This window comes from Sprattus sprattus (assembly GCF_963457725.1).
Source record: "Sprattus sprattus genome assembly, chromosome: 16".
Taxonomy (NCBI): Eukaryota; Metazoa; Chordata; class Actinopteri; order Clupeiformes; family Clupeidae; genus Sprattus; species Sprattus sprattus.
Window position 1 is genome coordinate 21,314,193 of NC_137914.1, and position 12,938 is coordinate 21,327,130.

Sequence of the window (12,938 nt, forward strand, 5' to 3'; positions counted from 1 at the left end):
CTTCTAACCGGACAAAAGCAACTCCTCATCGTTCCATTTTGCTCATTTAACACAAACCACATTTTCAGTCGCTATGAACACTGAGAAATTAAAATATATACTCAACAGTTAGGTTGCCACAAGTGTCTTACGATATGAGAGACCTGAGCAACAATTAATTACACTGAGGGTAAATACCAGCACTGTGCAAGTCAGTGATGCAGTGCTGTCGTACCTGTGGTTGCTAAGGCTGGCCATATCCCTTACAGTCTGCGCCGTCTCCGAGGCAAAGTCCAGCGCCCCGGCAACAGGCTTAGTCACCGTGCCGACCAGGCCCTTCCCCAGGCCGGAGAAGAAGCCACTGACTCCTCCTTCGGTCTTCACGCCCTCCACCGTGGAGGTGATGACGCTGGTCAAGCCCCCAATGATGCCTGCACGACCACAGCATTAATCTCACCACACACTCAGACATATCCACATATGTTTTATATATAGATATAGATATATAGTTTAATAAAGTATGTACATATATATGCACATAGAAATATCACTACAGGATGGAAACAGTCCTTTGATGTTCCTATGGCTCAGCTGGTAGTGGAGTATGATGGAGTGGAGAAGTATGAATATTCATACAAGGCATTTTACAAGATACCAGGAATTTTACACGATTATAAGCCCTGTTCTTTTTTTTACTTCATTGTAATGTAATGGAAAAATAAAACAATTCAACTCAACAAATTGAGTTCCAACCTAATCCTGATGTCTGCAACAGACTCTTACCATGCGCCAGGCCATGGATACCAGCCACTAGATGTTCTCCACTGGTGGCGCCATGGTAACGTATGTACTCCCTCTCGCTTTGGTGCCGATGGTCCATCGTTTTCCCAAGTCCATCTGACAGGGTTCCAGCAAACTGACAGGGAAACAGAGACAAATGTCAAAACGGGGGTCCTGCAGTGACTTTCTCCTCAATGGACACCAATAATGGACAGAATAATGGTTCATGTCCCTGAGAAATCTTCAGGAGTGAAAAAGTGTTCATTATTAAAACACATAACCTTAACTGCAGTGCGATTTAGAGTACGATATTAAACTCCGTAAAATGTGCCGTTAGCATTTTCTTCCATAGGGTCAGCAGAAGAGCTTTTCAACAATTTCCTGTCTGAATCCTTTCTGGTCCCGTAGATGGAATATCTGTCCAATAATGGGTGTATATGTGATGGATGTAGAGGATACGATTGGTTCTTCTGGTGGGCAAGAACATCCGCGTACGTCACTGAACCATGGCGGAAAATCAATGTCACCACTGCGGGATCTGACCCCGTTTTGATCTGACTGAGGCATCATTCTCCATTCCACAATCATTATCTCTCTCTCTCCCTCTCTCTCGTTACCAGCAGCCTCTGGGGCGGGATATTCTGCCCGTCCGGGGGAATCTGCGGGGCCAGGGGAGTGGGGCGTCTGAAGGGCCAGGGGAGTGGGGCGTCTGCGGGGCCAGGGTAGTGGGGCGTCTGTGGGGCCAGGGGAGTGGGGCTTCTGCGGGGCCAGGGGAGTGGGGCGTCTGTGGGGCCAGGGGAGTGCGGCTTCTGCGGGGCCAGGGGAGTGCGGCTTCTGCGGGGCCAGGGGAGTGGGGCTTCTGCAGGGCCAGGGGAGTGGGGCTTCTGCGGGGCCAGGAGATTGGGGCGTCTGCGGGGCAAGGGGAGTGGGGCGTGCGGGGCCAGGGGAGTGGAGCGTGCGGGGCCAGGGGAGTGGGGAGTCTGCTGGCCAAAGGCGTATTGGTTCCTGGTGAACGCTGGTGGATGCGGACTCATTGGGCAGTGCGCTGGAAGAGGTTTGTGGATATGGACAATGATCTACGGGAGTTTCCTCTCATATAGTTAACCTCTACTACCTCATCATTTCTGAAATTTCATGTCCTATTTTTTGGTCATGAAAAAAACCCAAATACTCTTTCACCTTCAGGGGGTAGTTTTGGTGTTTAATTTAAGAGAGAGGAGAAAAATATCGTAGTGATTCTATCATGGGAGCCTGGCGTCTGAGTGGAGAGAGAGGACCAGGCCCTGTGGGCAGCAGTGTGGTTCTCATCACGGCTGCTGCTCCTCGGATAAACTGCCGGAACCTCTCCTCTCCTCTCCTGGTCTCGCTCGGGGATAACTGATTTTACACAGCCCCTCATCCAGCTGTCAAATATATCAGCCTGTAATTTGTCTGTTGAGGGTGGCTTCTTCCCACCGCTCTCTTCCATTCCTTCCACCCTCCACCCCCACCTCACTCTCTCTTTCTCTTTTTCTCTCTCTTACTCTCTCGCTCTCTCTCTCCCAAAAGGCTAATTTATGCTTCTGCGAAGAATCTACGCCGCAGGTACAGCTAACGCAGACATTACTGCGAGATTGACATTGACAAGAATGATGCCACTATGAATTTATGACCAATGTTTAACTTTACTCGCAGTATACTTTGTGGGTAGTTGGATAGTTGTCTGGCAGATGCCTCGCTTAGCACTTTAGCACATTTTTTTGGTTATAATAACGGGGTTATCAGATTGTAGAGTGTCTATTTCTCAGTAAATTCAAAAAAATCTTATCAAAAACAAAAAGCCAAACAAATTACATTCTTATCCAAACACGGCCGTCTATGGAGGTTGGTCTGGCATCTTTGTTTATTTTTTCCAACAAGTGTTGCAGAGCAACGTAGACACACCAGCTCACAAGTATGAATGCTCACAACGGTGTAGGCAACGTGTGTAGGCTACAGCAAGGCCTATGAACAACTAGAAATCAGCCTTTACTCTGGCTGTCGCTCCCTCCCACCCAGTCTTTCTGTCTTCCTTCAACTGTCTCTCTCTCTCTCTCTCTCTCTCTCCTCATCTCTTACTCCAACTGCATCACCCTCTCTCCCCCCCCCCCACACACACAGTTGACCTGACTTTGCCCATGGAGGCTTTGCCCCCCCCCCCCCTCCTCTCCTCCCCGTGGCCCCAGCAGGTGCTTGCTGGAAGTGGGTTTGTGTTACAGGCCCCGGGCACTCCCCTCCGGGGCCACGGCCCTGCGTAAACACACAGCGCCTTCTGCAGCCGCCGCCGCCGCCACAGCTTCAGCCACAGACAGGCATGAACTTGGGATGACCCCGCCGAGCAAAGTCCCTGCTGAGTTCACCGAGAGGCCAGCTCCCATTCTTCCCTTTCCTCCCTCACTCTCTCTGGCTTGTTCTCTTTCTTTGCTCACTCCCACTCACTCGCTCGCTCGCTCACTCACCCTCCCTCTCTCTCTCTCTCTCTCTCTCTTGCTCTTTTTCGTATTCATTTCTATTTCGCTCACTCATTCTTTCGCTCTTCCTCCCTCCCATTCTCCTTCAATGTGTGTGTGTGTGTGTGTGTGTGTGTGTCTTTCTCTCTCTCCCCCCACAGTGAAACTAAACCAATAAACTTACCAGATCAGAGTATTGGGGGAGGGAGAGGGAGATGAGAATGCTTTCAAGTTTATGGCCCCTCCACCACCTTGTTCAAACTGCTACCCCCTCAAACACAATCCCCCGGTCTACCTCTGTGCGGACAGACCAGCATTTGTGTATTTGTAGGAGGTTTCACCCCCTTTATTTGGCATCTGTGTTTGTGTGTGTGTTTGTATGTGTGTGTCTGTGTTTGTCTGTGTGTGTGTGTGTGTGTTTGTTTGTATGTGTGTGTGTGTGCACACATGGGCGTGTCAACATTTGAGTTTGTGTTTGTCCGTCTGTGCATGTGGCTGTATGCAACTGTGTTTACATTTGTGTGTCTGCGTCTGTGTGTTTGTATTAGCGATGTCAATCCTGATAAGAGCTGACACGGAGAGGGGCCGCGCTGCAGTCAGAAAGTAGGTGAGGGTGCAGTGATGGGAGAAAGGCAGTTCAACTCCAGAGGAGGAGAACAAGGCTTTAATTCACTGCTTATTAAGACTGGCTTAAAGTGACCAGCTGACACATGATACGCCATCCCTCACGGTGGGGCCTCTGTTGCTCCACATACACATGGCGCCTGTAGAAGTTCCACCTGCGAACCTCTCTTATATGGGTCAAAAGTCTGCTGAAACTGGAGCCTGTTGAAGAGGAAAGGCATAGCTTCAAATTGAAGGGATTTGTTTGTTTGACGTTGACGTATTGAAGTAAATGGAGAAAAGACAATAAATGTGTAATGCAAAGATGGCCAGCTGACATGGATTTTGGGGGACTAGAGATGAAGTAATTTGCATTAATGTACGGTCAAGCTGCAGCGATGTTCCTTATTTTTACAATGTGTTTTGGGGGAACTCCGACGGATCAACAGCTTAAGCACTTACGCACTTGAAAATGGGTTTTCCACTACATGCAACCTCATGGAATTTTTAAAAGCTTGGCCAGCGTCTTGGCAAAACATTTTTATTAGAGGAGCTGGAAGTGACTGGTATGTGGGAGGCGAATTCTGTTTATGCTCATGAAATTTAGCTCGTGGCAACGCTGGCAAGGCAAGGGGCAATAAAAGGCTTCTTACCCCCCTCCAAATAAGAGGAGCCATGGGCAGAAGAATCGATCCATCTATATATCTACACACACATCAATCAATCAATCAATCAATCAATCAATCAATCAGTCCAGCTATCTTTCTATCTACTATATTTACATAGACCTATATGCATCAAACACTGAGATCTCTCTTTGTGATCTCTCTCAGAAAACAAGCACAAGCAGAAGACAACTCTTTTCAGACTTGAGGCTGTAAACAAACTTTGTCACACACTAGATGTGCCTCGGCAGGAGAGCCTGGGATCTTGTGAGAGCCAAGAGGGTTGTCTATGGCTGGCCCCAGAGTGGCGTCTATGGCTGGCCCCAGACGAGCAGGCTTTAGAGCCCTCATGGCATCAGCGGCGCGAGAGGCCAGCGGGGGTAGATGAGCGTGTAGCGGGAGAGAAGCCCACTGCACTGTGCTGAAAAACACAAACCTGGGGGGCGGCTGACACCCAGCTGGCCGCCGCTGAAAGGCCACATTGGCCTGGCGGCATGCTGGGAGTCTGAGACCTGGGCGGCAGGGAGCGGGACGGGGATGAGGATAGACTGGGAGCGGGGCCCACTGGCGGGGCTCCCGGGGCTCCGGGGCCTGGAAACAGATAGGCCCGCCAGGGCTGCTACCGGAGAGCCCAGCCAAAGGGCCGCGTCTCCACTGCACCCTGGTGACACTGCGCAGATGACAGGCCAAAGGGAGATGAAGCTGAAGTACCATGAAACTGTTTTTCCGAGAACGTGCAGTGTGTTTGGGTGGGAACCTCTTAAGTGTTGGAACAAAAGCTGGGAGATGAGACTTTTAAGGAAACTTCTTTGCTAGCAAAACGGCTATATATACATATTAAAAAGGGCTTGATATAAGAGAGTGAGCTTTTTCCATTAACTGCTTGCCATTTATTTTGACCACTTCCTGTCACTGCAGAGACATACCTTCAATATAAGCTGTTGTATCAGAGTTGTAAAAAGCAATACAAATAGGGCCAGCTAAGGTTGAATAATTACCACAATTAATATGCAGACAAGACAAGCTGCTCTGACTTTCTTTGTTTACTGCGTGTTTGTTATGGGGAAGTGCGGTGTACTGACTTGAGAGTTGAGCCAAGGGTCAGCGTGTCGACTACACTCTGGCGACTAGGCAGACGACAGGCCAGGATGATGATCCCGACATACCGTGAAACAGTTTTTCCAAGAAGTGTGAACATGGTGTGTGCAAACGGCAGGGGGGGGAAACATCTTTTGTGTTTTGTTTTGTTTTTGGGCTGCCGTTGCTATAGCTATCTGGCTATAAGCACCACCTGAGTGTGTCACAGCCTGGAAAAAGCAAACGAGACGCAGAAATATCATGTCATTTCAAAACTACTCCGCTGGAGTTCGGACAAGTATCATGATTGGAAAGGGCTGGTCCTGCCATTTAATTAGATATGCGATTCAAAGCATTGAGTGCTTTCTCAGATATGCAACCAAGAATAAGGGGTGTGAATTTCCAACAAAGTTGGTTGCGAATTGCGTCTCACGGTCTGTCAGGGTTAAACATTATTCACTTGAGGGGGTCTTACTTTTACTCAGAGTGAATATCAGCCAGACTAGACTTCATCAGACTTTGTAGACTCACTGGAAAGCAGCTGTGAAAACTCTTCAGTGATACAGTCAATCAACTGATGGAGGAAGGTGCTGACAACCACATCACGGGTTCATCAGCGAGGGAGCACATACACTGATGAAAATGTATTGGTACAGCACTGTAAATCGCTTTGGATAAAGCATCTGCTAAATGAATAAAAGCAAGTGTAATGCAAAAACTCACTGAAGGCACAAAACAGTATTTCCCACTGCGGTCCCTGAGGGACCTAGTCTGGGAAGTCCCGCCCCTCTTCGCCGGCCAATTTGATTTAGCCTCTGAAGGGGGTCTGGCAAACTTAGGATAGCAGTTCACTTCATGATTTCCAGAATCCTTGGAGCCAATCACAAACTGGCTTTTGGCTACCTGGCGCGCCATTGGCGGATTTAAAATAACCACGCCTACCGTAACAAAAGCGAAACTTAAGAGAAAAGCACAGTAAACTATATACTGCTCTCGCGGCTGTCTTGGATGATTTCAAAGGCAAGTTTTCTTTGAAAATAGAACAGAAACCTGCTCTGGAACAATTCATACAGAAAAAAGATGTGTTTGCTTTATTACCGATCGTTGTATCGTTGTATAGTATCGTTGGTCTGATTGTTTAAAGGCGTGTCCAATTACGTGAGTGAAGTGGACCTCCATTGAGGAGTTGGCCAGACTAACTGAGCAAATGAAATGCAGTGAAGGGGCGGGGAATTCCCAGACAATGAGGGACCAGCTTCACTGCTCAAATGCTCAGACACTGGTGGAGGGCCACTGGTGTTCCTGTTCTAAGTGCTGGACAGACCTGGCAGGCGGCGTGTGTCCATCTGTCTTACCTTGGCCGCCGAATTGGAGACTCCGTGGGTGACGTTGCGGATGAGGCCGCCCACGTTGCCGTACTTGATGAGCTCGGAGACGCCCTCGGTCACGTCGTTCAGCAGGCCCATGGGGTTGCCCAGGAAGTCCACGGAGCCCAGGATCTGAGCCGCCTGGCTGATCAGCTCCTGGGGAGGGGAGAACCAACACACAGAGTAGGCTTTAATCTCCCCCAACACTAATTCATCCACAGTTACAACACATCAATTACAATTCCCATAGTGTTGTGTTACAATTAGTGATTTTGACTTATTTTAGGTATTTGGCAGACACCTTCCTCACAGTGGTTACTTAGTAAATGAATCTTCTTGTCCAATGAATGAAGTCATCTCTAATGTACTTAATTATAAGCCTTATTTGCCTAAAATCTCAGTGCAGTAGACCCCAAATCAACAACATATGCCTGGATTCTCAGTTGCTAAGGAATTGTTTGTTGTCCGAAAATCAGGTAGCAAAGTTGCCCTGGTTTGAATTGTTGAGTCTCAGAGGGGTAACTTCAATGCTTGTGAGCCTTGGGGAAAGCTGCAGTGCTGCTGGGGCTGTCAGCACCACACTGAGTGAGTGCCACTCAAACAGCCACAGTGCTTAAGGCAAACCAGCTGTTGAGCCCTGGGGTGGGCCAGAGGGCCAGGGACACTGAGCTCACCTCTCTAAAGTGCTTCAGGATGTCGTTGATGATGATCTCCTGGGTTTCGTACGGGTGCACACGGGTGTAAGGATACATGTTAATGATGGCATCCTCGAACCGGATCAGAGGGATGCCCAAGGTTCCCTTCAGCGCCTGACAGGACAACATAATGCATTATTAGAAGATGGAGCCGAACACTTCTCGTCTGACAGGACAACAGAATGCATTATTAGAAGGTGGAGCAGGACACTTCTTGCCGCTATGCTAAACTACTAGGCACACCTACACATGGATGTGCACACCCAGCACCAGATCAAATCTAGTGGGGTCAGGACAGCTTCCTGCACCGAGGCGACAGTGTGCATTTACGACTGCTGTTCAGCTGAAACCATCACTTACACTAAAGGGGCAAACAACCGCGTCTCGCTTGAGTATGGGACCGAATGGATAAAGAGATACAATGTTATGAAGCTGCAGAATGGGCTCAGTGTAAAAATAAAAATTGATTTAAAAACACTGATCTTGGCACTGGTAGTACGATAAAGAGGATGCATTGCATCCCCTTGTGTCAGCCAGTGGAACTGTGTCCACTAATACCAGACAAAAACCTGGTAGATATTCACAGACAAATGCTCAATTGATCTCAATTAAAGGGGAAGTCCTTGATTATAATCCATTACTCTTTTCGCCTCACGTTCCTCAAGCTGGCCATCCAGTTTAGGTGCTCGGGAAGACTCCGGTGTTCAGCCTGAATGAGCCACCCTTCCAGCCAATCAACCCACCGCTTTTGGAGCACAGAAGGGAGTGGCGTAATTCGATTGGTTATCATGTTCAAATATCAAAAACCTATCGTTAGCCTGGAGGACTGCATCATTAAAACGCAGTACATGAGTGTGACCCAGTGTGACGGAGAGTAAGGCTGAGACGCATGTTCTTTTACCTTGAGGTCTGGAGGGAGCTTGTGGGAGGTGAACACGCTGAGTTTGACCTGAGGGAGGCTGATCTTCAGGTTCTCAAAGTAGTAGCGCTTAGGAGTGCCCGTGTCCTCACTGCTCTTCTCATACAGGTTCTCATCCAGCTTCTCCAGCTCTGAACACACACACACACACACACACACACACACACACACACACACACACACACACACACACACACACACACACACACACACACACACACACACACACACACACACACACACACACACACACACACGCACACGCACACGCACACGCACACGCACACGCACACGCACACGCACACACACACACATATTGTTTGCCAATATGCTACACCATTCTACACCATGACCAGGCCAATACATTAATTCAAAAGTATACCGGTACACTTGAAGGAGCAAATTCTTGTCTGGAGTGACATAAACCCACCTTCGGTCTGGCCGTATCCAAAGAAGGTAAGCAGCTTCAGCAGGAGTTTCTCCTCGATGATGACGGTGAATCTCCGCGCAGTTACCATCAGATGCTGCGGAAACCAATCAGCACCATTACTCTCTCTCATACAGTCATCCAACAAACCACCCAGTCTAACTACAGAGGGGCATCTTTGATGTCCATTACTCCCTCTCATTCAGAGTCATCCACCAAACCACCCTGTCTAACTAGAGGCATCTTTGATGTCCGAGTACTACACTCAACCATCTCAACTGATTGTATAAACTACACAAGGTTAAGTGTAAATAAAGGTTACTTGAAGGCTCCCCATGAAGCAAAAGACTGAGCCTCTCCTGGAGATCTGAACAGACCAGATAAAACTCCAGACTGGTGACCTTGAAGAGGTCAGTGAGCATGAGGTTGCTGGTTACCTTGAAGAGGTCAGTGAGCATGAGATGGCTGGTTACCTTGAAGAGGTCAGTGAGCCTGAGGTTGCTGGTTACATTGAAGAGGTCAGTGAGCATGAGGTTGCTGGTGACCTTGAAGAGGTCAGTGAGCCTGAGGTTGCTGGTTACATTGAAGAGGTCAGTGAGCATGAGGTTGCTGGTGACCTGTGACCTTGAAGAGGTCAGTGAGCCTGAGGTTGCTGGTTACATTGAAGAGGTCAGTGAGCATGAGATGGCTGGTGACCTTGAAGAGGTCAGTGAGCATGAGGTTGCTGGTGACCTTGAAGAGGTCAGTGAGCATGAGGTTGCTGGTGACCTTGAAGAGGTCAGTGAGCATGAGGTTGCTGGTTACCTTGAAGAGGTCAGTGAGCCTGAGGTTGCTGGTGACCTTGAAGAGGTCCGTGAGCATGAGGTTGCTGGTGACCTTGAAGAGGTCAGTGAGCATGAGGTTGCTGGTGACCTTGAAGAGGTCAGTGAGCATGAGGTTGCTGGTGACCTGTGACCTTGAAGAGGTCAGTGAGCATGAGGTTGCTGGTGACCTTGAAGAGGTCAGTGTGCATGAGGTTGCTGGTTGCCTTGAAGAGGTCAGTGAGCATGAGGTTGCTGGTTACCTTGAAGAGGTCAGTGAGCATGAGGTTGCTGGGGACTTTGACAGCGTTGACCTGGAGGGCAGGGCCTGAGTCCACGATGCTGCTCTCGCCGGAGGCCGGGGTGACGCACAACATCACAGGCTGAGTGGAACCCAGCAGCTGGTTATCCACCTGAGGGAACACAGGCAGACGAAGGATGAGGGAGGGAGCGTGTGTGTGTGTGTGTGTGTGTGTGTGTGTGTGTGTGTGTGTGTGTGTGTCACACATCAAAGGCTGAGTGGTATACAGAAGCTGGTTATCCACCTGAGAGGGCACACAGTCAATAGACTGAGCCTGTGTGTGTCTGTGAGTGTGTGTGTGCGAGTGTTCGTGCGTGGGCGCATCACAAGCCAGGAGGTAACAAGTAGCTTTGGGTACAGAGAAAATAATGGTTGAGTCAGTAATTTTGTGTGTGTGTGTGAACATACACGTGTGTGTGCATACATTTGTGTGTGTGTGTGTGTGTTTGTTTGTTTGTTTGTATCTGCAAATCATAGGCTGAGAAAATCCTATGAAAAGCATTAATTACTGAACCCTACAGATCCTATAATCCACTCGTAAACAATGACATTTCTGAGGATTATGCAAACCCCTGAGGGAGATGCTCTCTCTCAGTAGTCCCCTACAGTAGAGTGGAGAGGAGATGATGCACTCTCTCAGTAGTCCCCTACAGTAGAGTGGAGAGGAGATGATGCTCTCTCTTAGTAGTCCCCTACAGTAGAGGGGAGAGGAGATGATGCTCTCTCTCAGTAGTCCCCTACAGTAGAGTGGAGAGGAGATGATGCTCTCTCTCAGTAGTCCCCTACAGTAGAGGGGAGAGGAGATGATGCACTCTCTCAGTAGTGCCCTACAGTAGAGGGGAGAGGAGATGATGTTCTCTCTCAGTAGTCCCCTACAGTAGAGGGGAGAGGAGATGATGCTCTCTCTCAGTAGTCCCCTACAGTAGAGGGGAGAGGAGATGATGCTCTCTCTCTCAGTAGTCCCCTACAGTAGAGGGGAGAGGAGATGATGCTCTCTCTCAGTAGTCCCCTACAGTAGAGGGGAGAGGAGAGGACCGGCTCGAGTACCTGGATCTTCTGCACGCTCATCTCCAGCACCTGGCTGCCAGCGGTGCGGGTGAAGTGGACATCGATCCCTGACAGCGTGGCAAACACCAGCTCCTCAGGCACCTTATTCACCAGAGACACGCCCACACCGTCTTCAAGGTTCACCAGCACCTGATGGTGAAGGAGCGGAAAAGAGGGGACCGATTAAGGCAACAAAGTCTCACGCGCTGAGGCGCAGAAAGCTGAGGACACACTTTGGGTCATCGCGTTCGACAGCGCAATCTGCCATTCTCTTCAGAGCAACATGGAGCACAAACATCCCACCTTATATTTTCATTCACAAAATTCACAAGGGAGCGAAAGCTCTTGAAAACCTATGACAAGTCAGAAATACTATAATAATTTCTGAATCAGACACAAGTGAGGACCACCTCAGTGGACACAAGTTCCCATAATCCCTCAGGATGCAGCGGGTGTCCTGTACCTCTAGTTCTTCCTCAGGGGCCTTCTTCTCTGTGACCTCTTTGATCTCGTTCTCCTCCGTACTGGGGGGCCGATTCATGCGTCGGTGGTTGAAGTCACTTATCTGAAGATGAAAGTGTCATTTCAATATATCACCACACTACCACCAAAATGAGTGACCACATACATTTAAATGTAAAGACGAAACGATGGTATGGTCTTCCACTGAGATAACCACATAGCATTTATGAATTGCCCTTAAATGTAATGCTGTTTACTGAACAGAGAGGGACAGGTTCTGGCTCTTACCTGCAGGACTCTGGTGGGCCCATCAGGGACGACCTGCACGGACAGGACCCCTGACCCGGGCCTCATCTTCTGGTTGATGAACTGCTGCTCTGGGGCTGGTGATAGCAGCCCAGAGTCGGGTCCCAGTACCACCTCTGCCCCGTCAAACAGCCCCGACACACTGCCCTTCACCTAAAGCCACACCACAAAGTCATGAAGGGATATCAAACAGCCCCAACATACTGCCCTTCACCTAAAGCCACAGGGCTGTCACCTCTCACGCTTTTATATCCAGTCTCACACTCCTGACTTCAATGCATCTCTCACCAAAAAATACATGTTGTGGTCAATCTCACTTATTGTCAAGCCCAAATCAGCCTTGAAAGTTGGCAACTCTGGTATATGTATATGTATATATATATAATTGTATATGAGAGTGTATATGCATTTGACTGTATGTATATGTGTTTGACTGACTGATGCACATGTCTATGTACAGTACTGTGCAAAAGTTACAGGCATTTATCCAACTATGTTCTATCTTTTGCATTAGTGTGTCAATAGGAAATATCAAACATTCTTTTTGAAAATACCGGTAGTGAAGCTGCACTTTGCATGCTGTTAATAAATCATATCATTTTCAAAGCATCCTCCAACTACAGCTTTGTTGCAAATGTGCCTACATTTTTTGCACAGTACTGTACATGTATGTGTATACTATATGTATGTGTATGTGTATGCATGTGTGTGCGTGCTTGCGTGCATGCATGCGTTTCTGTGTGTATATATGTACGTGTATTTGGCCCTCACCTGAACCACCAGCCTGGGCAGGCCGCAGGTTAGCATGCCAGAGCTGAAGTGCCAGGTCTGGGTGGTGCTGCGTCTGGAGTCTGGCCTCCTCAACATCAGGGGCTCATAGCTGAGTGAGGACAGAGGGAGAGGACAGCAAAGCAGTGCTATGGAGTCAGCTGAGTCACACACCCATCATCATGTGGAAACGGGAAGAGCTAGTGTATCCACGGCATCATCAAATGCAATCTCTGTAGCTCTTAGCAACACAGTTGTGTATTAAACCACAATT

At 48.7% G+C, this 12,938-nt stretch overlaps 1 protein-coding gene across 2 annotated transcripts in view; it reads right to left on the minus strand.

The window, feature by feature from the left end:
• The window catches only part of vps13d (vacuolar protein sorting 13 homolog D), a 61,296-nt gene that overhangs the window by 12,584 nt on the left and 35,774 nt on the right, over positions 1-12,938 (minus strand). For both annotated transcript variants that reach the window (XM_080854216.1, XM_080854215.1), the window contains 11 exons: positions 12,668-12,776; positions 11,879-12,049; positions 11,592-11,693; positions 11,129-11,278; positions 10,044-10,193; positions 8,984-9,077; positions 8,536-8,684; positions 7,614-7,748; positions 6,928-7,095; positions 763-895; positions 215-410 (listed from right to left, as the gene is read on the minus strand). In XM_080854216.1, coding sequence (XP_080710342.1) covers positions 215-410; positions 763-895; positions 6,928-7,095; positions 7,614-7,748; positions 8,536-8,684; positions 8,984-9,077; positions 10,044-10,193; positions 11,129-11,278; positions 11,592-11,693; positions 11,879-12,049; positions 12,668-12,776 — 1,557 coding nt within the window. The remainder of the gene's footprint in view (positions 1-214; positions 411-762; positions 896-6,927; positions 7,096-7,613; positions 7,749-8,535; positions 8,685-8,983; positions 9,078-10,043; positions 10,194-11,128; positions 11,279-11,591; positions 11,694-11,878; positions 12,050-12,667; positions 12,777-12,938) is intronic.